The sequence below is a fragment of the Xiphophorus maculatus genome, chromosome 4 (assembly GCF_002775205.1).
Source record: "Xiphophorus maculatus strain JP 163 A chromosome 4, X_maculatus-5.0-male, whole genome shotgun sequence".
In the NCBI taxonomy this organism is placed as follows: domain Eukaryota; kingdom Metazoa; phylum Chordata; class Actinopteri; order Cyprinodontiformes; family Poeciliidae; genus Xiphophorus; species Xiphophorus maculatus.
Genome location: NC_036446.1, coordinates 11,761,673 through 11,786,477, shown reverse-complemented (window position 1 = coordinate 11,786,477; position 24,805 = coordinate 11,761,673). Strand labels below are relative to the sequence as shown.

The window sequence follows — 24,805 nt, the reverse complement described above, 5'->3', positions numbered from 1 at the left end:
CAGCTTTTGATTTAAACTCAAGTGGAAATTGAACTAAATAAGTTACTAAATGCAACTTACTAGATGCTGAAAATCTCTTAAGGTGTAGAGGTTAAGTTGTAATCTTGTATCACATAAAAAAGATAAATGACATGATGCAAACAAAAACATGTAATGTCACTTTAACCCAACAGGTGATTTTTGTCATTTTGGGTAAGGTTCTTCTGAGAATTAATGATTTTTTTTAATCTCTGGCTGAGTCAAGGTTCAGACTCTTACTTCTCTATGAAATCTTTTGGAGAAGGAGACGTCAAAATGGGCTATTTTTTTTTTTTTTACAGCACATTTTGCAGAGTAGATGATGAGTCAGCAGTCATTACAATCCAAAGAGCCATTTTTTTATTTTTTTTTTACCTCAGTTCCATTAGTTAAAACATTTCTAAAGCTTCAAAAGCTATTTGGCTTCTTGGAAAAATATATAAAGCTTTGAAAAATACCTGCAATCGATATTTATTAAAAGTTAAATGTTTTCTCTGTTCTAGGTTTTAGAACAAAATAATTACAGCTCTATTTATTGATAGAAAAAATATCAGTCTATAAACACAGAATAATAACTTAGTTTGTGGTCTAATGACAACAAAATGAAGTTTTTCCCCCTTGGAGATATCATATGAAAGAACTCATGAAACTATAACTTTTGATTTTTTACAGGTCAAATTACTAATCAGTTTTGCAACATTGCTAGAGATGGAAAGAGCCACTCTTTAGGGCTTAAACAGACACATCCAGCACTAGATACACAGTTTTGAAGATTTGCATAAAACTGATGCTTTGTCAATCCCCATGTCAAGGGTTAGTTAGACATGGAGCCATAAGTTCACTGTTTTTTCAAAATGTTTTATGACTAATTGCATGAAAACCAATTAGTCTCATTTCAAGATTTCTCCTTTCTGAACCTGCTTTGTATAATTTTAGGGTTCTTTAATTTTAAAGAAGCTCTACATATGCACATAACTGTGTATTTGAGGGTTTATAACATTATGCCTGCATTTATGTCCTCTAAACACATGTGAATAAGCACACACAAAAAAGGTTATGAACACACACAAGTGGAATGTAATAAGAGATGTGCTTAAAATTCAACCCCCAAAGCTCAATCAAATATAAAAATAGAACTTATTTTTACCACTTTTTATGGACTGTCAAAACAAATCACTATTGTTTTTTATCTATACTCAAGCACATTATCAACTACACACTTCTGACTGTAAAGTAAAGCAGTTTACTTCAAATATGATGTTAAGCTTGTTAGTTTTCTAAAAGGCTTTCAGCTTACTTTGATGCCCTTTTAGTGCTTCGAAAATAAACACCCTTGGTTTCTGGGGGACTGAAATAAGAAATGTAGCATCACGTCTTAAACGTTGTGTTCCTGGCTGATGCAAGCATCCTGATATCTTGGTAAGACTGCTGCTCTTTGATTGCGGAGGCTTTCAGGTGTGTGTATCGCACAGAGAAAGGGAGACATTTTCCCGTTTTGCCAAGTCCCCGTCTGCCTGAGTCGCAGGATTCCAGATGTGTCAGAGGGGGCGTGTGTGTGCTGCTATGCTAATGCTTGTTTCCCGAGGACTTAAAGGGCTTAGTCTGGTCTGACCCTGCATACAGATCACACACTCTTTGGTCAACAAGCAGACCACGACCTTCAGCATGCTTTGATATATATCTATGTATACACATCCGGATGCACATTCACACATACTGTGGAGACTTGTGAGTAAACTTTTACATGAGGAAACATTATTAAAACTTTAAACGCAGATATAGCAAGACAAGCACGTTTTCTCAGGAAACAAAAGAAAATACAATCAACATGGACCTCAAACTGCAGAGTCTATATCAAATTGAACGGTTCACCGGAAGAAGCTAAGATACTGTTCATCAGAAAAATTGAAGAGTTGGATAAATATCAGTGAAACAGGATAACCGGGTAACCATGATCAACTTTCTGAAAACCAGTGATGATAAGAAAATATACATATGAACATAGACACAGATATTGACCCCGACAACAATTTTCTTGATTATTTGAATGACAGCTGCCATTACTATACTGATGAGAACTATAGCCAATGCTATAATTCGGATCAAGAAATGTCAATTATTCACTTCAATAGCCGTAGCCTTTATGCAAATTATGACAAAATAAAAGAATATTTACATCAACTAAAAAGGTCATTTAGCGTCATAGCAATAACAGAAACCTGGCTCACCTCTGAGAAGGGAGCAGATTTCCCACTGGAGGGGTATGAGTTCAATTACATTAACAGAAAGAATAAAAAAGGTGGAGGTGTTGCTTTGTACATTAAGAATGATCTAAAATATAAGATGCTAGAAAAAATGTCAGTGTCAATTGATGAAGTTATGGAATGCATTACTATTGAAATCCAATTTGAGAAGCAGAAAAATATAATGGTCAGCTGTGTGTACAGAGCACCGGCATCTGATACTGACATCTTTACAAATTACATGGAAACATTGTTTGCTAAGATGCATCAAAAGGTAATTTTCATCTGTGGAGACTTTAATATTGATATGTTGAATCCACATATGGTTAAAAGTACATCTAACTTTATTGATTCTATACATAGTTTAGGTTTATATCCACTAATTACTAAACCAAGTAGAATAACAACACAGAGTTCAACCCTGATTGACAATATATTTACTAATTATATGGAAAGTAAATTGAGAAGTGGACTTCTTATAAATGATATCAGTGACCATCTACCAGTGTTTGTTATACTTGAAGATGTTTGCAGAAAAATAAACAAGGTCACAAACATCACTTACAAAAGAATAATATCAGAGGACTCAATAAGAGCATTAAGAAACGATTTACAATCACAGAACTGGAAAGTGTTGTATGAAGAAAGAAATATTGATAAGGCTTTTGACATATTCACCAAAATATTTAAAGCATTTTATGATAAAAACTGTCCAATTGTAACTTGTAATTACAGGCAAAAAAACAAACATAAGCCTTGGATTACAAAAGGCATACATAATGCATGTAAGAAAAAGAATAATCTATATAAACAATTTATAAAATATAAAACGGTTGAAGCAGAACAAAAATATAAATCTTATAAAAATAAATTAACTATTATTATGAGAAAATGCAAAACAGATTATTATTCTAAAATATTAGAAAATAATAAACTAAACATTAAAGGAATTTGGAAAACTTTACATAGCTTGATAAGAAAAAATTCTTCTAATACTACTCACCCTAAATATATTATTTATAATGATAAAACCCTGAATGAAAAAGTTGGGATAGTAAATGGATTTAATGAATATTTTGTAAATGTAGGGCCTACGTTAGCAGAACAAATAAATAAATCAAACCCACTGGATGTGGATTCATCGGAAATATGTATTAAACAAAATACATCATCTATGTACCTGAAACCAGTAGACAAAATTGAAATTAAGGAAATAGTTAATCAATGCAACAATAAAAAATCAATGGACTGGAAGGACATTAACATGTCACTTATAAAACAGATAATTGATGATGTGGCAGATCCTCTAACTTACATCTGCAACTTGTCATTCATATCTGGAACATTTCCAAATGCAATGAAAATAGCGAAGGTTATTCCTCTATTTAAATCTGGAGATAAGAATATAATTAGCAACTATAGACCAGTGTCACTTCTCTGTCAATTTTCAAAAATACTAGAAAAAGTTTTTAGTAAAAGGTTGGATAATTTCATTGAAAAGCAAAACATTCTGACTGATTGTCAGTACGGTTTTAGAGAAAAAAGATCAACTTCGATGGCACTGATGGCATTAACAGAAGAAATTATAGACAATATGGATAAAAAGAAATGTGCAATTGGTGTATTTCTGGATCTCAAAAAAGCTTTTGATACCATCAATCATGACATGTTATTAAAAAAACTGGAAAGGTATGGCATTAGAGGGGTGCCATTAAACTGGATTAGGAGCTACATTGGAGAAAGGAAACAATTTGTAGAATTAGATGGTCAGAAATCAGACGTACTCAACATAACTTGTGGAGTTCCGCAGGGATCAGTTTTGGGACCCAAATTGTTCATTTTGTATATAAATGACATAGTCAAAATATCAAATCTTATAAAATACATTATATTTGCAGATGATACAAGTATCTTCTGTACCGGAGAAAACATTCAACAACTCTCTAAAGTGATCAACACAGAAATAGAAAAATTACAGCATTGGCTCAAAAACAATAAATTATTTGTAAATTTAGATAAAACCAAATTTATGATATTCGGAAACAATAAAAAACAGGAAAATAATCCAATTAAAATATCAATTGACAGTGTTAATTTAGAAGAAATACATGAAATAAAATTCTTGGGTGTCACATTAGATAATAAATTCAGCTGGAAACCACACATCGGACAAGTAAAATCTAAAATAGCCAAGAGTGTTGCTGTTATAAGAAGAATTAACTTCGTACTAGACTATAAATCTTCGTTTATTCTATATAATACACTCATTGCACCACATCTGACATATTGTGTGGAAGTCTGGGGGAATACATACAAAACAAATTTACAGCCATTATACCTCTTACAAAAACAATCCATCCGAATATTACATAAAGTGGGATACTGGGAACACACAAACCAGTTATTTATTAAATCAAATATACTGAAATTCTGGGACCTGGTAACATTTAAAACTACACAATTCATGTTTAAGGTCAGACATCAAAAACTTCCACACAGTATACAGGAAATGTTTGCTGACAGAGAGGGTGGTTATTATCTAAGAGGTGAAGGATATTTTAAAAAACAACATATTAGAACAACCAGGAAGAGTTTTTGTTTATCTGTGTGTGGAGTAAATGTCTGGAATGGATTGAATGATGAGTTAAAACAAATTACAAATGTAAACCAATTTAAAAAGCTGATTAAAGCAGAGCTCATTTCAAAATATGCTGTATAAGATGTTTAATATCCAATAGGCTATAATGTAATTGATGATATAAATAGTACTTAAAATAATTTTGTATAGTTATACATGATGAAAAAATGGAAAATTTTTCTTTTTGATGTTATGACAGTTCATTGTAAATACATTGACAAGTAGGAAAGGGGCAGGACATTATAAGATGTATCTTCTACCTGCTCCTTTTCGAACAGAAAATTTTGCATGTCACATGGGCATAATAATTTGTTTCATATTTTATTTCTTAAGTTTGTTTCATTCCATTTTATTTTCTTTTCTTTTTGATTGTTTTAAAGTCTGTTCGAAATAAATAAATAAAAATAAATAACTTTATGTATGTGCATACAATAAATACAGTGTATACAGTTTTGCCTCATTGGATGGGTTTTAAACACATAGTAGGTAAGCTAAACTCCATAAATACTCAAGGATCAATTAAAACATGGTAAAATAATGTCATTTTAACTTTAGTTTCTTCTTTATGTATGTCACCTGTATATATGGTAGGAGGTGATGAGTCCGTTGGGTTTTTCTGGAGGCGTCCAGTGGATCTCCAAAATACTTGGTCCAAGTGCTTTTACTGTGGGCGGCTGCAGACCTTCTGGGATTTCCTCTAAAGTATGAATGTAAACACCATCTCCGACTCCACACCCCTCTATTATGAGGAAAAAAAGAGATGAAATGTTAAAACGACACTACTTTCTAAGTTTACTCACATTCCATCAAATAATTTACAGCCTATGGCCTCATCTTTGAAATAATAAAGAAAAAACAACCCAATGCTACATTATGCTTTTACTCGAAAGGATTCCTGACTTGTCAGAGCAAAATGTTTTCTGTTGCTGATATGTAAGCTAACTACTTTGTGTAATACCTTCTTGTTTTTTATTGTTTTGTCTTAAAAGAGAGATGCTGTTTTACATGAAGATATACTTGCCATTTTGGCAGGCCTGCACTCTTATGTAGTATGTGGTGAAAGGCTCCAGATCTGTCACAGTGAGGTGCAGGTTTTGGCCTGCACGATGACTTATGGCACCGTGACTTCCTGGATTTAACAGGACATTGTAGAAGACGGGTTGGCTACTGTTTAGCTGAGCTGTGGAGTAAAACAGGTTGTAATTACCTTCAGGAAGATTTTGTTGTTGGGAATTTTTTTTTAACAGAAACAAACACCAAATAAAACAATTCTGATCTCTTAAGTTCAATAAGAAATAATTACCCCAAACATTACTAAATAAACTGAATTTAGACAAACTTTATGGTGGATGAGTTCTGCTATGAATCTAAAGAAGATCGCCTACAGTCCCATTAAAGCTAAATGAAACAGTGCTAAATGTTCCATGTAGACTCTTAAAGGAACCAGAGCTAATTTTTTATGAATTTTAAAGCTGATTTAAATGTTCCTTGAAGATCAATAAATTCAGAAGTTAACAATGTAACTGAGAAGTCATTGAAAGCTGGAGGAGCTACTTCCTGTGTTTTGTTCTTAGAAAGATGACAGGAATCATGTCATGTATCATGTATTTACTTTCTGGTTGTGGTGGCACTAAACAACATCAAAATTATTATGGTATTCTTTTACGGTCTTCTGTTCTTTAACAACAAAATACCATAAAACAGCTGAATTTTGCCATTAATCAATTGTTAAATCTAGTTATAAAGCTATATGTTTCAACAAATGATCCCAGACTAAGAGGAATCATGTAATTTTGATTAACACATTGAACATCTTACAACCATGAAACAAAATAAACATGTTTGCACTATCACAACCTGACTTTAAAAGTGGCTGTACATAAACATGTGTGTTCATATGTTCTTATTTTCATATTTTATTCCCTCTAAAGTTTAATTATGTCTGTAATATATAATATCTGTACGCTGTCAGCCAGAAAAAGTCAAATTTGTTCTTTGTGGACCCAGTCTTAGCTATTATAACTGATTTTGATTGTTGTGTTTTTGTCTCTTTCCTCTCAACCCTTATCAAGTCGAGCCACATTTATGCCATCCTTAGGTTTCAATTAAATGTCTTTTTGGTGGTAGATGGATGTGGTATGAACAAGAGTCTATTAGTAAATTTTATAGCACTTCATGTTTCTTTCTGCTGAGAGCTTTGTGGAAAACAAAGCTCGAACAAAGTACATTTTGCATGAAAAATAAGATCAACAAGTGGCTGTTAATTTCATTTTCCAGCAAATTTGAAAATATCTCGGACCTGAAACTTATCTGTAGGAATGTATTTCAGGAATTTTAAACAGGAAAAACCTTCAAATGATTACAATGTTTATTTCTACTGGCAGGTGGGTAAAGGTTTATGACAATTCTGCTTCACAGTGCTCACCTAAAACCCTAAAGATACATTTTCTGAACCCATCTCATAATCATATTGATATTATATATTGATCAAGCTGAGTACACTTGGCTTTACAATGCAGTCTGGCCTGGGACCAGACAATTTCTCACAAACGTAGAGAGAGCACACACACACACAGACACACACACTGAGACTTTGTTAATATTCTCACTGGAGGTTTTTCCATAATTCAGGCCAACTGTATTGTGATGGGTTATTCAACATTCATGAACTCTAGATATCTCGAGAACGAACTGATTACCAGACAAATGAAAGACTTCAATTATTCACCCCCAACTCACATATGCACACAAGCGCCTTAAACTATACACACACACACACACACACACACACACCCACACCCCAAGTACACGCCCCCTCACACACACACCTGCGACTTCAGCATATAGGGCTTTTTATATGGATTAATGCACTTCTACATGACACACACACACACCGAGAAGGAAGGATTTATGAGATCGAATCCAAACAGAGTGATAACATCAAACGTTTTGGTCACAAATATCATGTTTAAATTCTAGTATTTTACAACCATTCATTTTCTTTGCCAATGTCTATTTCATAAACTTGAAACAATCACAAATGCTAGCATATAGTGCAATATGCTAAAACACAAGTGTGATATATTATTGTCCATCCGAGTTACACATATATGCGCAGATAGCCACAGACATCTTGATGTAAGGATGTATCTAAACTTTAGAACCTGAACGTAAATACTTTTAGCAGCCATACGTCAGTGCTTCATGAGTGCATGCATATGAAGACAAAGTGTATGCATGTACACCCACACAGGCAGACACATGGCTAGAAGTGTAGACACACACATACACACGCGCACGCACAAAAGATCAAAACACTCCAGACTCTGGACTCGGGGAGTTAACCAAGCGTGAGAACCCAGCCAATATTTCCTCACCTTTAAAATCAACCCATAATGACGATAGAATAGGCCTGCCTATGGAAATATCTCACAGTGATGCGCATACACACGCCTACACACGCATACACAAATGCATACATAAACACAGGCACAAATATACAGAAACAAAACACACACACACAAATGTAAGTGGAGTGTCTTTGCTAGTTGGTCCTTTTAAGCGGTTTCTGAGATGGGAAATCAGCCTAATGAGAGAGTAATAGTCAATGATAGATGGGTTAGGGCAGACAATCACTGCCCCATAAGCATGAGACGTAGCCCCCAGTGCTTGCTCCTGTGTGCCAGCAGATCTGTTCAGGTCCGGAGAGGCCAGAAGGTGAATGGAAAACTACTCTGGTCTTTAGTTCTGCTCTGAGGAAAAGTTCTCTTGTTTTATTTTTAATAGATTCCTCCATGCCCACAAAGACATAAAAATACTCCATTAAAATGTAAAAGTATTAAAAAGACATCCATTTTTACAATTTACGACAAGAATATTTTTGGAAAAATTTAAGAGCAAGTTGACCAACAGAGTTTGACCAAAGTGTGAGAAAAAGAGAATGACTCCATGACCATGTACCGTATCATTCAATCCTTTCAGTTATTGTGTTTTATAAAAGATGGCTACTGACCAGGAGGGGACCAGGTAAGTGATATGGAGTGAGGGCCTGAAACCGTCATGTTGTAGGGCGGTGGGATCCCAGTGGGGCAGGACGCTGGAGTTTGTGTAGCATATTTGTCACTCAAACCTGTGCCACCTGCTGTGCTGGCCTCCAGCTCATACAAGTACCTGAAGAGAAAATTAGATAAACAGGAGTTGGGAGAAGATGGAAGAAGATTAGAATAGAAGAACAGAAAGAATATGACAGAACTGCAAACCTGCAAAGGAAACATTAATCAGAAAACTCTGCAGAAACTGCTGCACAGTGGAGCCACGTGCCTGGAAAACACAACATCCCCCCTTTAGTAATAAAAATGTCTTACAATTGTTTTTCCCCTAAATGTACATATAATAAGTGTTGGAGTTGGAATTAAAAAAATAATAAATAAAAGGTTTTTCCTTTTCTACACAACTCTAACAGGGACAGCAACAAATACAGCTCTGGAAAAAATTAAGAGACTACTGCAAAATTATCAGTTCTCTGATTTTGAGTAAAAGTTTGAGTAAAATGAGTCTATTGTAACTACTGACATGTCTCAAAAATTCCAAGCAAAAATTTAGTTTTTATTTGTAGAAAATGAGAAATGGTCAAAATAACTAAAGATGCAGAGCTTTCAGATGTCAAATAATGCAAAGAAAACAAGTTCATATTCATTTAGAAACAACAATACTAATGTTTTAACTCAGGAAAAGTTCAGAAATCAATATTTGGTGGAATAACCAGAAGGTTTTCAATGGGGTTCAGTGCAGTGGGATCTTCATTTTTTTTCCCCAAAGCTGTATATCTGGTGAAAAATGTCTGCAAAAAATAGGTTTAAATTTCTCTAATCTCACTAACTCTCATGTTTCAGAGAATTTCATTATTATTAAATACTATCTAACAATTTCTAGAGAACATTTAATCACACATGTCTTTGTGGATGCTACAACAGAAACTACAGTTCAGTTTTATTTCCTTTTTACTCTTTGTTTCTGAGGTTCACCTCTTCCTCTTCCTCTCTCTCTCATGTGTCTCGGAGCCTCTCTCCATCCCCTCGTCGCCTCTCTGGCTCATGACATCATAAGATAGATTTCCCTTTTAAGAGCATGTGGCTGCTTGGTGCCGAGTCCTACATTAACTGTGTAAGTGGGCCACCATTTAACATTAAAAGCCTTTAATTTGCTATAAACTCCGGCACACATGCATTAATAGGCGGTGATGTTGGGTTATTGTTCATGTGCCGAGCTTTTTAAACAGGAGGCCATTAGCGCCTCGGCACTGGGTTAGAACGCACTCACGCAAACATATTAAAACTACTCATACGTTACTTTTACACACAAGCACAGACACACAGAAAAACATAAAAAATACACATCAGTGGGACACATCAACCAAGGCGAGGAAAGAGAGAGAGGGATTGTTGCAGGGAGGGGGTGAAGAAGAGATTGAGTGTGATGGAGAGGAAGAATTTTATCATGGCATACGGTTTCAGTGGGAGAATGAAGTTCAACACTTCATCATTGGAAGATATTTACCTAAATGTAAACACTGCCTTGGGATATCAAAAGTAAAATTGTGTGTGTGTGAGAGTGCATATTAGGTAATCAGAGAGTGGAGCATTTGCATCTGTTTGGATGGAAATCCAAGAAGGAGTGAGTGTGTGTGTGTGTGTGTGTGTCTGTGTGTGCGCGTCCTGCGGGGCCAGCCGGAGGGAATAGGTTAATTCTCTCGTCATCTTAGACACTTCCTGGGCTGCCCAAGCAAAGTGACAGCTAATCAACATTGTCATAAATAATCAATGGCCACTTTGAGCTGTCCCACGCGCGCACACAAAGAAGTGCCACACTGCACACTTGCACGCGCCCACACGAGTCAGCTCGGATAATGGGGCCGGTGCTCCCTGTGTAATTCTTGGCACAGGGCTAAATTGGGAAAAGAAGGGAAAGAGGAAGAGAATGAGGTAAGAGGGAAATGATAGCAGGGAAGGGATGGATGGAGGCCGAGGGGTTGGGGGGGGAGGAAAGACAAGTGATGAGAAGCGAAGGGTCCGGACAGGAATGCCTTCTGGCTGACTATCTGGAATTAGGGAAAATTAAATGTCACACACATACAGTCCTATTGCCTTGCTTCCTTCCTTTTCTCTTACACTAAAACATGGAAAAGATGGGAGTGGAGTGGGATGTTATCCTAACTTTTCTATTTTGAAGTGGAGAGAATTTGTCTCATGAGCTGAGGAGAAAGGAGAGAAGGTACCATTTCACACTTCTATAATGAATGCAGAGAATCGATTTTGTAATAAAAAAGAGAGAAACAGATTAATAAAGATTAAATGAAAATAAACAGATAAATAAAATCTACGCTCTGCTGCCGTCTGCAAGCAAAACCAAATCTGATTCATGATTTTAATTCGCAGGCGGGATAATGTTTGCATCTGTCATTGGTATGTTAAATATTTGCTCATTAAATGATGCAAACAGACATGCACAGAACGAAGCCCCGAGAGAGGCGTGGTCAGAGCGATGGCAAAGATTTTAAAACGACGGTGACCTCAACATAAACATATGCACAAATTAAGATACAGATACTAAAAGTCATCACCGATCCACCTGCGCACAAACTCGTCATCCGTGTCTATGCTTAACCTGTGTTTTGGCAGGAGTCCAGTGTCGATATATTTCTGGTCCTGGTGGTCTCCGGTGAAAACAGTGCGACCGTCTCTTATGAGCCTGTACCGGAAGACGTGTCCATTAGGCTGAGACGGCGGATCCCAGTACAGCTCCACCGCAGATGTGTTTATTATCAGGTGTCTTGGGCTTGACCACACACCTGGAGAAAGGCAGAAATTAAGAGGAGAGGGAGAATGAGTCTTTCCACCGCAGTTAATAGCATCTATAATTTCTTATGAATGAAATCTTTATTTTAATATAAAAAATAATATTTGAAGACACTTTTTAAAAACATATTTACATATAAAAGGCTTAATGAAATGGGGAGACGTTTACAATAAATTTAAATTCTTCAGAAAAACAAATATGTTAAGAACAAAGAGAAAAGGTGGAAAATACACCAGAAAGTAGCAAACATTTAAACATAAAAAATCTGATTTTAAAAGTAAAATAATATTCCAAATATTTATAAAGTTTGAAATCTAAACGCTTATAAAAACAAAAGAAACATTTAAGTCACACAGAACATGCATGTGCACTTAATTTTAGAAAGTGGAGAGAAAGTGAAAAGTTTAAAATAGAAGTACAAGTTACAGACGATGCATAAATGAATATGAAAAGGTAAAGGCCATAAAAATCTAAAATGATTAGAATTAAGAAAATAGGAGGAAAAATGTGAAAAGAGATAAAAATACTCAAAAAATTGAGAGATTGCCATTTACATTAAGAAGGAAACAAGGAGAAATGAGAAGGGAAATGCAATAAAAAAAGTACTGGAGAATTAAAAAAACGTATCAATTTTTACAACATTAAAATAACAATAATAACAATAATAATAATAAAGAAAAAAGGATACATTTTACAAATTTTCTTTTCATGAGAAAAATGTAAACAGAGAAAACATCTTTACATCAAACCATGACATATTACCATAAAAGGATTCTAAAATTCCTGCAAAGCGTCAAAGGTGTGTGTCCAGTTTGCGGGTGTGTGTGTGTGTGGGTGCATACCACTGGGTGAGGCTTGCAGGGTGCGTCCTGTGGACGGTTCGCTGGCTGCACATCCCACAGTCGTACAGGCCACCAGCACAAAGCTGTAGTCTGTGTACGGCTGCAAACCTGTAGCACATGGTCAAGCATAAGCAAAACTAATTAAATCAAAATGAGTAACCCTCATGGGCATATAAGCACACACAAACCTGATCTGAAACACATTTATACAACCCCATTTTTCTGCTATCATGTTTAAAGATACAAGGATACATATATATGTATATTTATATATATGAAGAAAAAAAGGGCAAAAGGAGAAAAATTTGAAAAAAACAGAAGCTTTGTCTTGTCTTTCTCTCTTCCTCAGCTCTTTCCTTTCTCTCAACGGATGGATCCATATCTGTCGGTGTTAAATTATGCATGCCATAACTCAATAATGAAACAACGTAAAGATGGGCAGCCGTGGAACTGACATGGGATAGGACTGGTCTAACGCTGTAATGTCATCAGCTTTTGATCTATGATAATTATGATACCTCTGTATGCATTTAGGCTACATTGTCCAGACATGATTTATTTATAGGCACCAGCTATACAGACAAAAAAAAAAAAGCCACAGAGCGTCTCAAAGGTACTTTAAGTGCAACCACATAAAATCTACTTTTTTATTTATTTTAATGCTAGAAGTTGCTAAAAATTCAACATAGCAAAAGATCTATTCGTACCGGAAACAACTTTTTTATGCAGATGTATATTTTATGCCTGGCTTTTGATGTTAGGCGGACCTGGGGGGAGGAATGCAAATTCTTAGCGCTGCCACGAGGGTCGACTGGGTATTTTATGGTCATTCACTTAACTGACAACATACAACAGCTTGCAAATCAAATTCAAAGGAGGAATGAAAGAACTCAATTGACATTTCAAAGGGATGACTGCATAATATAGTGTGTTGAATTCTTTATTTCTGCTTTATTCCCTACAATATAGGCACTGAGAAAATGTTTCACACTAATAACGACTTACATCAAAATAAATCTTTATAGAGATGTAGCGAGTGAATTATGATCCTTGAACTTCACCATATATCTTTTCATCTATTAAGTTTTTACTTTGAATACTCTAAAATTTGATGCATAATTTTTGTAACAGTAAAAGGAAACCTTTTAAAATGATCATTTAGTTAAAGCTTTAAAATTAGGATCACCTACAATCACACAATTATTGTGAATGTGTGCAATTGTCTCCAGGTATTAATACTTAGAGGAAAAGTTTGACTCAGCTACTTGATGGAAAATCCCTCCTCTGTCGATGCCACGCCGAAAAAACAAAACAAAACGCGTGCAACAACTCATCCAGCACACACACACCTCGTCCAACCCACAACAAAAGCTTCACCGCATCTTCCTCACGTCTCCTTCTGCTGCTCAGCCCGACCTCTGATCAGCCCACGTGTGTGTGTGCGAGTGTGTGTCGGTGTGGGTGTGCAAATGTGCCAACAACGCTGCTCTGTGTTTGGATTAATAAAGGAAATCTGCCAGCCATACGAAAACACTAAGGTTGAGGCATAAGGCTGTGTTACACTGCTTAACTGTCAAACTAAGTGTGTGCATTAGTGTGTGTGTGTGTGTGCTCTACCATGGTAAATGTATCTACACAGCAAGTAATGTCATTTGTTCTAACACTGAATGAGGCAGCAAGCCATCACTAGATGTTCGTGCACCGAAAGTCTCAATGTAGGGGTCACAATGAATCCAAATATTTAAGAGACACGAACTGCAACCTTCAAACTGGAATGAAAAAAAATAGGTAAAGATTTCTGGTTTGTCAAAATAATAAAATAAAATGGAAATGTTCTTTTTTAAGAATTTCTAACTCTAAACGTGAGTTAGAAATTAAAGTTTACACTTTTGTCAAGATTTGCAAATGCTTTTTTTATTAATTTGTCTTTGAATCAAAAGGAAGAACAACAATGTGATTACATTAGTTTAAATAAAAAATAAAAAGAAATCGCTAAAAGAAGTAGAAATATTTCTATAGGTTCAATAGATGAGGGTATCCAGATGCAAACACATAGATAACTTTAAAGATCCTAACGGAGTCCCAATTACCTTAAACATTCAACCTAAAGAGGGCAGTGTTGCTCCGCAGGAGAAATGAGAAATGACACCTTGCAGTGTGTGTGTGTGTGTGTGTGTGTGTGTGTGTGTGTGTGTGTAAGCGTGCACAGAAACAGAACGTGTGTTTGCATCTGTAAGCTTACAGGCTTGATTATGAAAAGACAAAAAGCTTTGTTCATTTTAATGGTTCATCACTAGGAAGTAAGAAAAAAAGGTGGAGGCGACTCTAGAAGTGAGAAATTTCAGTGGCATGAAGTGAGACAAGGTTGTCACCGTCATTGTGAGATCTGGACACAGCGGAGACCTGAGTGCGACGGCGTTAAGCATAGCGCCACCGAGACAGAGGCAGTCTGGCAGAGGAAAGAGGAAAAAAGTTCTTCCATCTAAGTAAAATGTCACAGAGGATCAGGTGAACAACGAGTGGCAGGATGGGGAATGGCTGTTCCAGATTTGTTTAAATTAATCCACGTTGGAGTTTAGCTGATCTAAAATGGCATTTTATTGACAGGTTGCCATTTCCTGTTTGTATTAGTGTATAACAGAGAGTGATAGGCAAATGTCACCACATCATACCAGGAACTTGATACAGCGAAAGAAACGAGAGACTCAAAAGAGACGGGAGGAGGAGAACGTGAAGAAGTCAAATAAAAAAAAATACAAGAGTAGAAACTGTTTACTGAAAAGCATGAAGAACAAAGGGAAGAAATAAAACAGAGAGAGAAGGAGAAGAGAGCTTTGATAACACCTCTCCTGAATAATTAAGAGTTTGACTTCCTGTTGTGGTTTCCTGATGCAGGGACTGTCTGAGCTGCAACAGCGAGTTCAGGTTCAAACTCAGAAATTTAAAGAAAACAAAACTGCAACCTGGAGCTGCAACTAGAGTACAGCACACACTAAAACTGTTCGCGTAACATTTAAACACACACACACATACAGATCCAAACAGAAGTTTACATAAACTCATCTATAACATAAACATAAAATTATATCGCTATTTTTAATATTTCATTTAAACTATTTGTTCAGATTGACCTTTATTACAACATGCAACCAGAGTGTATAAAAAAACTGGATGAAGAGATTTAGATTTAAAGCTGATTCTCTCTAATTTTACATACAGACATTACAAACATTACATAATACAAACATTTGAGGTGTCTCCTTTGTCACATTCAGATGTGACAAAGGAGAAAGCTTTAGCTTAAGAAGAAAATAAAATCCGACAAAGATAACTCCAGTAAATACAAACATAAATGTCAAACTTTATTATTTGACTGTTCTTGAGCATAAACATCATGCCACAGCAGATCAACTGGATTCTAATCCAAAAACATCACTTTGTTTTGTTTAGTTATTCATAGGTGGACTTGTTGGTGTGCTTTGGATCAATGACCAGCTACACAATCCAAGTACTCTTGAGCTTAAGGCCACATAGTGATGATCAAACATTTCCTATTAGGATTTTCTGGCTGAGAGCAGAATTCATGAATCCATCAATTATGGCGAATCATACAGATTCTGAAAGCTGTGTAAAACTAGTAAAACTGAAAAACATGAACAACTCTTTAATTATCAGGAAAGTTGATCATTTTCTGCCAACTGCTGGACAACAAAGTAAATCAGAACGTCCTAAATGTGTTATTCTGGTCGCTTAAGGCTGCGCTCTCCATGGTGCTGGAAACGTTTTATTGAAAAGGACTTGACCTAATAAACGTCTTTAGTTTGTTTTGCAAGAGAACAAACCATACTTTAAAGGGGGTAATATTACAAATATATCAATTATTTAAGTCTAAGAAAGTTTCTTTGCATTAAAGTGTTAGATCACATGCTTTTTTCCCCCCATTTCATTTTAACAGAAAAATTCTCCTTTTTTGTTTTACAGCGCAGGTTACAGACGTTCTCAAAGCCAAAGCAAGAAAAAAAAACTGTTGCATGTCTTGATCGTTCTGCTCTGAACAACCTCTAAGTTCATACCAAAGGATCTGGCAATGAATCAGAATAGTTGGGGACCCAAAGTTCAGGATTCCTGAGAGCATTAATTTTGGTATAAAAAAACCCCACTGTCCTTTTTGAGTAAATTTGCTCCTGAGGAAGTTTACAGGGTGAGGCTGGATTCCTTAATTGTTTAAGTTACTTACACAACTGATGACTTTCCAAATGAGAGGCAGAATCAAAATTACCAATTCTATTTTTTCCTCTTTCTTTTCTCTTGTCTAGATGCCTCAGTCTTTAACCTGAACAAGTGAAAGTCTGGGGGTATGGTGGAGTTGCATTAATAAATAAAAGAACATACTCAATTCCCTGCTGTTCTGAATTAATAACGAGCCTACAAAGGACCAATTAAACACATGATTAATGCCATAATCTATATAATTGCAGGCAATATTTCATTGGGAGCTAATGATAGCAATACTTAATATTGATTCACATGGGGTGTTGCTATACAGTAGTGCTTAATTCTCTCTATGAAGAGCCACTTTTTAGAACAGTTAAAAAAGCCATTAGTCTGTTTCCTAAGGCAATGTGTGGATAAACAGGAAATGCTGGACAAAAATTGCTTTTGGGTATTTTTAGGCAATTATTTGTTTTTAGCCAAACACTCCAAATCAGACTGAATCTGTCACATTATTTCTAATAATTGTGTAAGACAGGAATGTTTATTGGAGGATTGATATTTTCAGGAAGGAAACAAATGAACTCAAAACAGATGTTAAAAGATAAGCCTCCACGTGATACAAATGTTGCAAAAATATTCAATCGCGTTGCATCTTTTGTCTGACAGACATTTACCTGATTCAATAAATTTTAACAACATGTAAATGAGAAATATGACATTTGACATTTTTTTCTGCTAAAGTGAATTCGTCTGGTTTCTGTGGTTTGAATGAGTGTGTGGATGAGAGCTTTTTGAGCATCTGTCTCTGACAGAGAACCACTGGAGAGACGCAGAGGAAGAAGAATAATGGCATATTAAACATTAAGGATGAGGGAATAGCACAGCAATTATTTCTGTTCATATTTCATTGAAAACACTTAGATTCATTCATCAATCTTTTTATCTGTCTTCGTTCTTCCTCTGTTTCCCCTTTGTGCTCTCTTGAAATGTACCCTTCACTTCATGTTTTGCTCTCAAGTTTGTGTTCTTTCCACATTTTTCTTATTTTTTTTAACTTTGGTTCCATGAAATCAACATAGAAATTTAAATGTTCTTGAGTTCCTCAGACTTTAAAACATTTTGAAGCTCTGGCCTTTGGCTGTGTTTTTAGGCATTTTTATCCCATTTTTGTAACTGAACCTGACAAAAAATTGTACACTGTGTACTCTTTACAAAATGGGACACATGTCCAAAAAGGTGAAAAACAATCGAGATAAATATTCAATCTACAACTGTTAAACAGTTCCTGAAAGTCATATCTTACAAAAGAATAAAAAGAAATGAAAAAGGCGAAATAAATCCAGGGAAGTCCTACAACAAAACCTCAGAAATGCATTATCCTTTACTTGACCAAGTTTAGTATGCCATATTTTCTTAGAAAATCCTTGGAATTCCCCTTGTTGGTCCTAAAAACCTATAAACAATTTATCAAATAATGTTACGTTTGCCTTTTTTTCAAGTACGACATTGAAGAAATGGGTACAAAGTGCTTTCTGTAGCCACAGACACCTATGATTGAACTTTCACGTTCTTTAAATGTATTTCTCAACGTCACATGAAAATGACAGAATTTTAAATCTAGCCAAAATATTTTATTCCATGAAGGTAAGGTCCATGAATCTAAAAAAAGTTCATGTTTTTATGACCATGATACTTGTTATGACACACATTTGCTAAAGTTTTTCTCATATGTCTATTTTGCAACAATTTTAAAATAACACATTAATTATGGTTTTAAATAAATGTGTCTTTTTGGAATGATAACATGTTTGCAACTTTAAATGTAGAAGCAACCCATATCATGGGATAACACGCTGTCTAAATGGATTGTTGAATTTTTTTTTGTCTTTCTAAGCCTAAAAAATAATAAGTAAATAAAAGAACATATACTTAATTGTGATGTAATTTTTATGTTACCCCAATTTGACCTCTGATTGGTAGCTCACCCTCCGATGAGGCCATATCCTCATCAGAGGGTGATGAGACGTTCAGGATCCTGGTAAAACCAGACACATTTTTAGTAAAAAAAGAATCTTGGAAACAATCAGAAAGTCTTACCTGCTGAGTCAGAACTACATTAATAAATGTTTTTGTTTCCTTTATAAGTTAAACTAGATTTTTCTATGTTTGGGTGAAGCTTTGGGAAGTTTCACATTGTCCTCTGTCTCCTCTGGGTTTGTGTGTTCAGTGTCTTTTTAAGCTTAAAACCCAGTTCTGAATCCACAGTGAGGAGTTGACAGACATTCGAAGCCCAGTGCAAGAAGAGACCAGGACCGCTGGCCTGTCTCAGTTACGAGTGGCAACCAAAACCAAAGTGAGACCAGAGAGTCGACTGTCCCTGCAGCCAGACAAAGATGGGAAAAAACATCTGAGCAGAAACACAATTTGTTTCATTAAAAGTAAACAACACGTCTGATCCAGGGAGGCACGCTCTTCTGTTCTGTTAAAATATAATTAAACCTAGTTTGTAGTCTACAACCCTCCCACAGATCAACATAAATTAGATCAAAAGTGGGCCATAAGGTTTGTTATAGTTTAATGCTTAATACTCTTGACACTGACCTCAGTAGTGCTTTGGAGACGAGAAATTGTGTTGCATCTTTTCTTTTTAGATTTGTTAGTGAGTTTCTTTACCTGAATTAAATCATTAAAGCAGATTTTATGTTGCTTCATAATGCATTTGATTATTTAATTATTAGTTCCAAATGATTTTTCTCTAATACTTAAGTGAAGTGTTTCTCTTAATTCAACTTCAATTCTGTTTATTTATATAGCACCAATTCATAACAGATTATATTTCAAGGACTAATTCAATTGCATCATTTTCATAATTACCAAGCTCAAATCAACATCTTTTTGTATCTGAATGATTCCAAATAAGAATCTGATAGTAAACAGTATTTCCATATCAAAAATGGACAATGACTTTAATTCAGCACAACTAACTTAGTACATTTAAGTACATTAAAATAATAAAATATTCTCAAAAGAAGTGTACGCTGTGAAATGGAGCTGCAAAGCAGACAAGTAGAAAGAGAAGAAGACATAAGAAGGGAAGAAAGACGCCCCAGAAGTGTTTCTGGCTTAATTTCATGGCTTTCCAGTGTCTCACTGGGATATATGAACATTTCACACACACACACATGTTGGTTGCTTACACTGGCACTTGGGGTTGGTACAGTGTTACAGCAGCACATTACCATCTTTATTTGGCATTGTTTGCTTTGCCTCATGCCTACACATACAGACACATGCTCACAACCCCTGACCATACAAGCCAACCACAGACACCGTGGGAATAGTCAGTTGGCTACTGGCAGAGCCGATACCTGGTCTGAATCCAAGATGGAGCAGCACAAAAAGCTGTGAAGCTGGTAAAAGCCCCTGAATTAAAAAAAATAAAAAATAAAAAAATCACCTTTTGAAAATTCAAATAAAAAAGTGGAGGAAAACCAAATCAGATTAGGAGCACTGAACATTTTAGATTGAGTCTCATCTGAATAAGATGATCCTGAGAGCAGCAGGATTTATTGCCTTTAAATTGTTAAATTGTTAAATCACAGTTACATTGACTTCCAATCTTTTGAAGATTATAGATTGTGAGTAGAACCTTCGAAACAATATTAAATTAGAAATGGAAAGAAGGAAGAATGAGCAGATTAGGAGAAGAGCAGCAGAACAAGTGTGACAATGTGAATGAAAAGAATGGAATCCAAAGGAAAAAGTGCAGAGAAGACAAACAAAACAACAAAAATAAGTAAAAACAAATACACTAAAGGAATATTAAGGACAGAGATGGAATAAATAGAAGTGGAGAAAAGAGTAAATTGGGATAAAGTTAAGGAAAAAAGTAAAGTTAAAAAATCGACAGCACCAATGGTGTGATTCATGTCTTACCTATTACAGTATAATTTCTAAGTCCACCAGTGTGTGTGAATACGGTTCCGACACCAGTCTGATTCAGGTGGTACCTCTGGATGACTCCCTTTGGACGGGAAGGAGCAGACCAGCTCACATGGAGAGAGGAGGAGCTAATCGCTTTTACCACTGGAGGCTTCACATCCTCTGGAACCCCCTGAGCCGTCACCGCCACCACCTAACAACCAAAATACACACAAAGACACAAATAATGACAAAAAGACTCGCTGGCAATAGTTTAAAAAAAAAACGACAGTCCTAAAAATGTACAGAGTACACAAAAAGAAAAGCACATTATAACACTGCATAGAAAATGGATCTTAATTAAACAACAGAGCAAGAGATTCCTGACAAAGCATGAAATCACAACTTTAGAGAAAAGTTTTATTTTTGGGGAAAAACTGGATTTTAGGGCTAAGTGATTCATTAGCCAGAGTCCACCATTTACCTGTAGAAATAAAGAGAAAGAGCTTATTTATTTCAAATTTCCCTATAAAAACAAGAATTTTAAGCCACTTTGCTCCATAGAAAAACGTTCATGAGAGGTTAAGTGTCACAAAATCTTCTTTTGATTGATGGAATAAGAAAATGTGTTAAAATCTTCCAGAAACACAGATGCTTTGGCAGCATGGATGATGTTACATGTGCTATTGCACTTATCATGTTTAAACTCATGTTTAAACATCTTTTGTTTAAACATCTGAAAACTGATGTTTAATCAAAAAGAGTAACTTTTCATCAGGAAAGGTTTTATCACAGTACGTTGCAAGAAATTTGATATTGTTCATCCCCATAAATAGTAACCTTTTTAGATAAAATAAGAGCATAAAAATTTACTAAAATTAAAAGCTTGGCAGCAGTTTTATAAAATGAAAGAGATGATTAAATATATGTTTGCATACTAAATAAATGCACAGTCACTTATTATTTCTGCAACTATATAAAAAAAAATAAAAAAAGAGAATCAATAAGTAACTTTAGCTCTTGTTTACAAAGTGCTGTTGCTTAGTGTCATGACGAGAGTGAACATCCTATTGTCGATTCCTGGTGTTGTGTCTGCAGGACTGGGTGAATGGTGGTAAATGCGGAGATCTCAGAATCACAGGGCAATCTGCTGCTAAAGGCAACAGGGATATCCTGCCTTAATAGACTGTCACTAGCACTTCCACCAGCTGTCCCACACAATGCTATGCAATTAGATCGCTGCTACAACAACTAAGGAGACATACAAGCGCGCACACAAAGATAAACACACACGGGTATGTGTGAGTATATGCATTCAAGTACAGAGACGAAGAAGAGGAGGAAACAGCAAAGGTGGAAGAGCAGACAGAGGTAAGGAAGACAGAGGGAGGAATGGGATCATTCAGGAACGCTTCAGTGTGCCAAACGTTTAAATGTCAGTCAAGACTTAGTTCAAATGTAACAGTGCACCTTGAAATACAGAAATAAACCTCATTCACCTTTGCAGTGATTAGAAGAACATAATTCTTGACTACAACAAAATTAGGGAATACTGGGGCGTGCCGTGGTGGCGTAGTGGTTAGCGCGACCCGCATTTGGAGGCCTCGAGTCCTCGACGCGGCCGTCGCGAGTTCGACTCCCGGACCCGACGACATTTGCCGCATGTCTTCCCCCCTCTCCTTCCCCGTTTCCTGTCAGCCTACAGTGATATAAGGGACACTAGAGCCCACAAAAAGACCCCCTGGAGGGGTAAAAAAAAAATAAAATTAGGGAATACTGAGGCATTCATCTGAAAGTAACTAAGGTCAAATCAGATTTTATCCCTGCAATCCCACTTTTAGTCTTAATCCTGATATTCATTTGGCAACGTCACTGCAATGTTCTCTTTAAAGTATTCAAATGCAATATACTGATGTCAAAGTTCATTCTTTGAAGCAAGCATAAAGTTTTATTTTTCATATTTAAAAAAAATTGGAACAAATGTAATGTTTTGATGTATAGCAACATATTTTATTTCATATTATCATCAATTCCCTTTCAAAAATTATATAAATTGAGTCAAGAGTGCAGAGTTTATCCTTTAAAGATTTATTATATCAACAAAAACAAAATCAGAATTTGGTATTCTTGTTCTCTACTTTCTTAATTAGCTCAAAATACCACTGCATGTTGATACCTACAGGCCTTAAAAATAGCTTTCAATGCCTTTAGTATGGACATTTTCATCCCCTAAATCTTTATGTATGAATTTGTGACATTCAAAAACATGGAAAGTTTCTAGAAGCTCATCCTATATTAAAGTCACACACTGTATCAAAGTTTAGTTTCAATCATGTATTTTTGCACTTGAAAATTTCAGAGAATCAATAATGAAGTATGGATTTTCAATAGCAGTATTTTTAACCATTTGCCTGCAATTATTATTAACACAAACATCATCTATTGATGTTTGTGAAGAGCTGGAAGAAGTGGCCGGGGAGAGGGAAGTCTGGGCCTCCCTTCTGAAGCTGCTACCCCCGCGACCCGACCTCGGATAAGCGGAAGAAGATGGATGGATCATCTATTGCAGTCTGTATTCCAACTGTTTATCGCTTTCTTTTATTTTGTCACTGCAATTTAATGTTTCTTACAAGGCAAGAGAAACGTTTTCACTTTTCTCTTGCCTTGATCCTGGAATGTGAAATACAATTAAACTAACTTTGCCTGACTGAGTCTTAAAGTTGTAGTCCACTTGAACTGAATTACTGAAACAAAAATTACATAGTCTAAAGTTCTGGGCGGATAATTGTTTGATCTGAACTAATCTAGACAGTCAGATAACATGTTTTAAAAGGTGTATATAATTTAAAATGCTAAATGTTTGTGTAGAGAAAGATATGAACACTGAAACACAAAGGGACTGTGAGACGGAGATAAGACGGACTGAATGGCAGTTGTGAAAGTAAAGCAGCTGCTTAGATAGTGTGATGGTGTTGAAGATGAAAGGGGTTAAGAAAGTAAGGAGATAAGTGTAAAGAGAAACTGGGAACTGTGACTCTTAGATCAGGCAAACGACAGGAGACAAATGGCAGAGAGAACAGGGCAAAAGGATTGTGAGACACAGAAGGACCAATCGCTCTTCCTCGCGCTCTAAGTGACCAACCGTATTAGATCAGCACCTTCTGTTGTCACAGTAGGAGTGTGCTTGTGAGTGTCTGTGTTTGTTCACAGGCAGGGGTGAGTGTGTGTGTGTTTTTTTGTGTATGAGGGAGCTGATGCCAGTAATTGCAGTGGTGTATTAGGTTAGTTCAAGTTATCCCATAATTGGGACTGTTTGGCCAATTTTCACCGTTGTACAAACTAATCCAACTCACTCCTCTTCCGTCCACTGCAGGGAGAGTGTGTGAGCTGGTTTGTGTGACCATATGTTTGTGAGGCACACAGAGGGGAAAAATGGATTGCAGAGAGTTTGGGGTATCAGAGGACATGGATGCACACACTGCTAAAGTTTTCCACCAGAACAAAAAAAAGTGTCAAGAAATTTAGTATATGGGAAAATATTTCAAAGAAGTCTGAGATTTCCTTTCCACAAATGTTTAATTCTACCCCACAGGTATTAACCATCCTATCGTAACTTATAAATAAATGACCTTGGATGTATTAGTCGGACCTTTCTGTATAAAATACCTAAACATCTTTTAGTAGGAAGTCAGAAAAGTGGTGGGATATGATTTAATTATATAGTGCCAATTCACCACAAATGTTTTAAAGTTTAATTTTTTATTCAAATTAGTAAAAAGTTTTCCATCAAGTCAATTACATCAAGTCACTGACTTGTAGCAATCACCTTTTCTAAACAAGCATAGCGACAATAGACAAATTAGCATATTAGCTAATTATATTTCAGAGACTGTATTTCACTGAATTTTATGTATTTGAAACATTAAAGGAACATGTTCAAAAGTATGAGAGCCATAATATTAAATAAGATATATACCATCAAAAGTTCTAATAAACAGTTTATAGCTGCAACTTTAGCTAAAGTTTTTATGTGTGGCAGCATTTTATTGTTTTTCCAACCGGGAAATATAACC

The 24,805-nt window shown here is 35.7% G+C and overlaps 1 protein-coding gene across 1 annotated transcript in view; it reads right to left on the bottom strand.

Moving 5' to 3' along the window:
* The window catches only part of ush2a (usherin), a 198,485-nt gene that overhangs the window by 32,965 nt on the left and 140,715 nt on the right, over positions 1-24,805 (bottom strand). Inside the window, exons 66-71 of the mRNA XM_023332326.1 lie at positions 20,748-20,946; positions 12,597-12,704; positions 11,563-11,746; positions 8,912-9,069; positions 5,921-6,079; positions 5,476-5,638 (exon numbers count right to left, since the gene is read on the bottom strand). Of these exons, the coding sequence (XP_023188094.1) occupies positions 5,476-5,638; positions 5,921-6,079; positions 8,912-9,069; positions 11,563-11,746; positions 12,597-12,704; positions 20,748-20,946 (971 nt within the window). The remainder of the gene's footprint in view (positions 1-5,475; positions 5,639-5,920; positions 6,080-8,911; positions 9,070-11,562; positions 11,747-12,596; positions 12,705-20,747; positions 20,947-24,805) is intronic.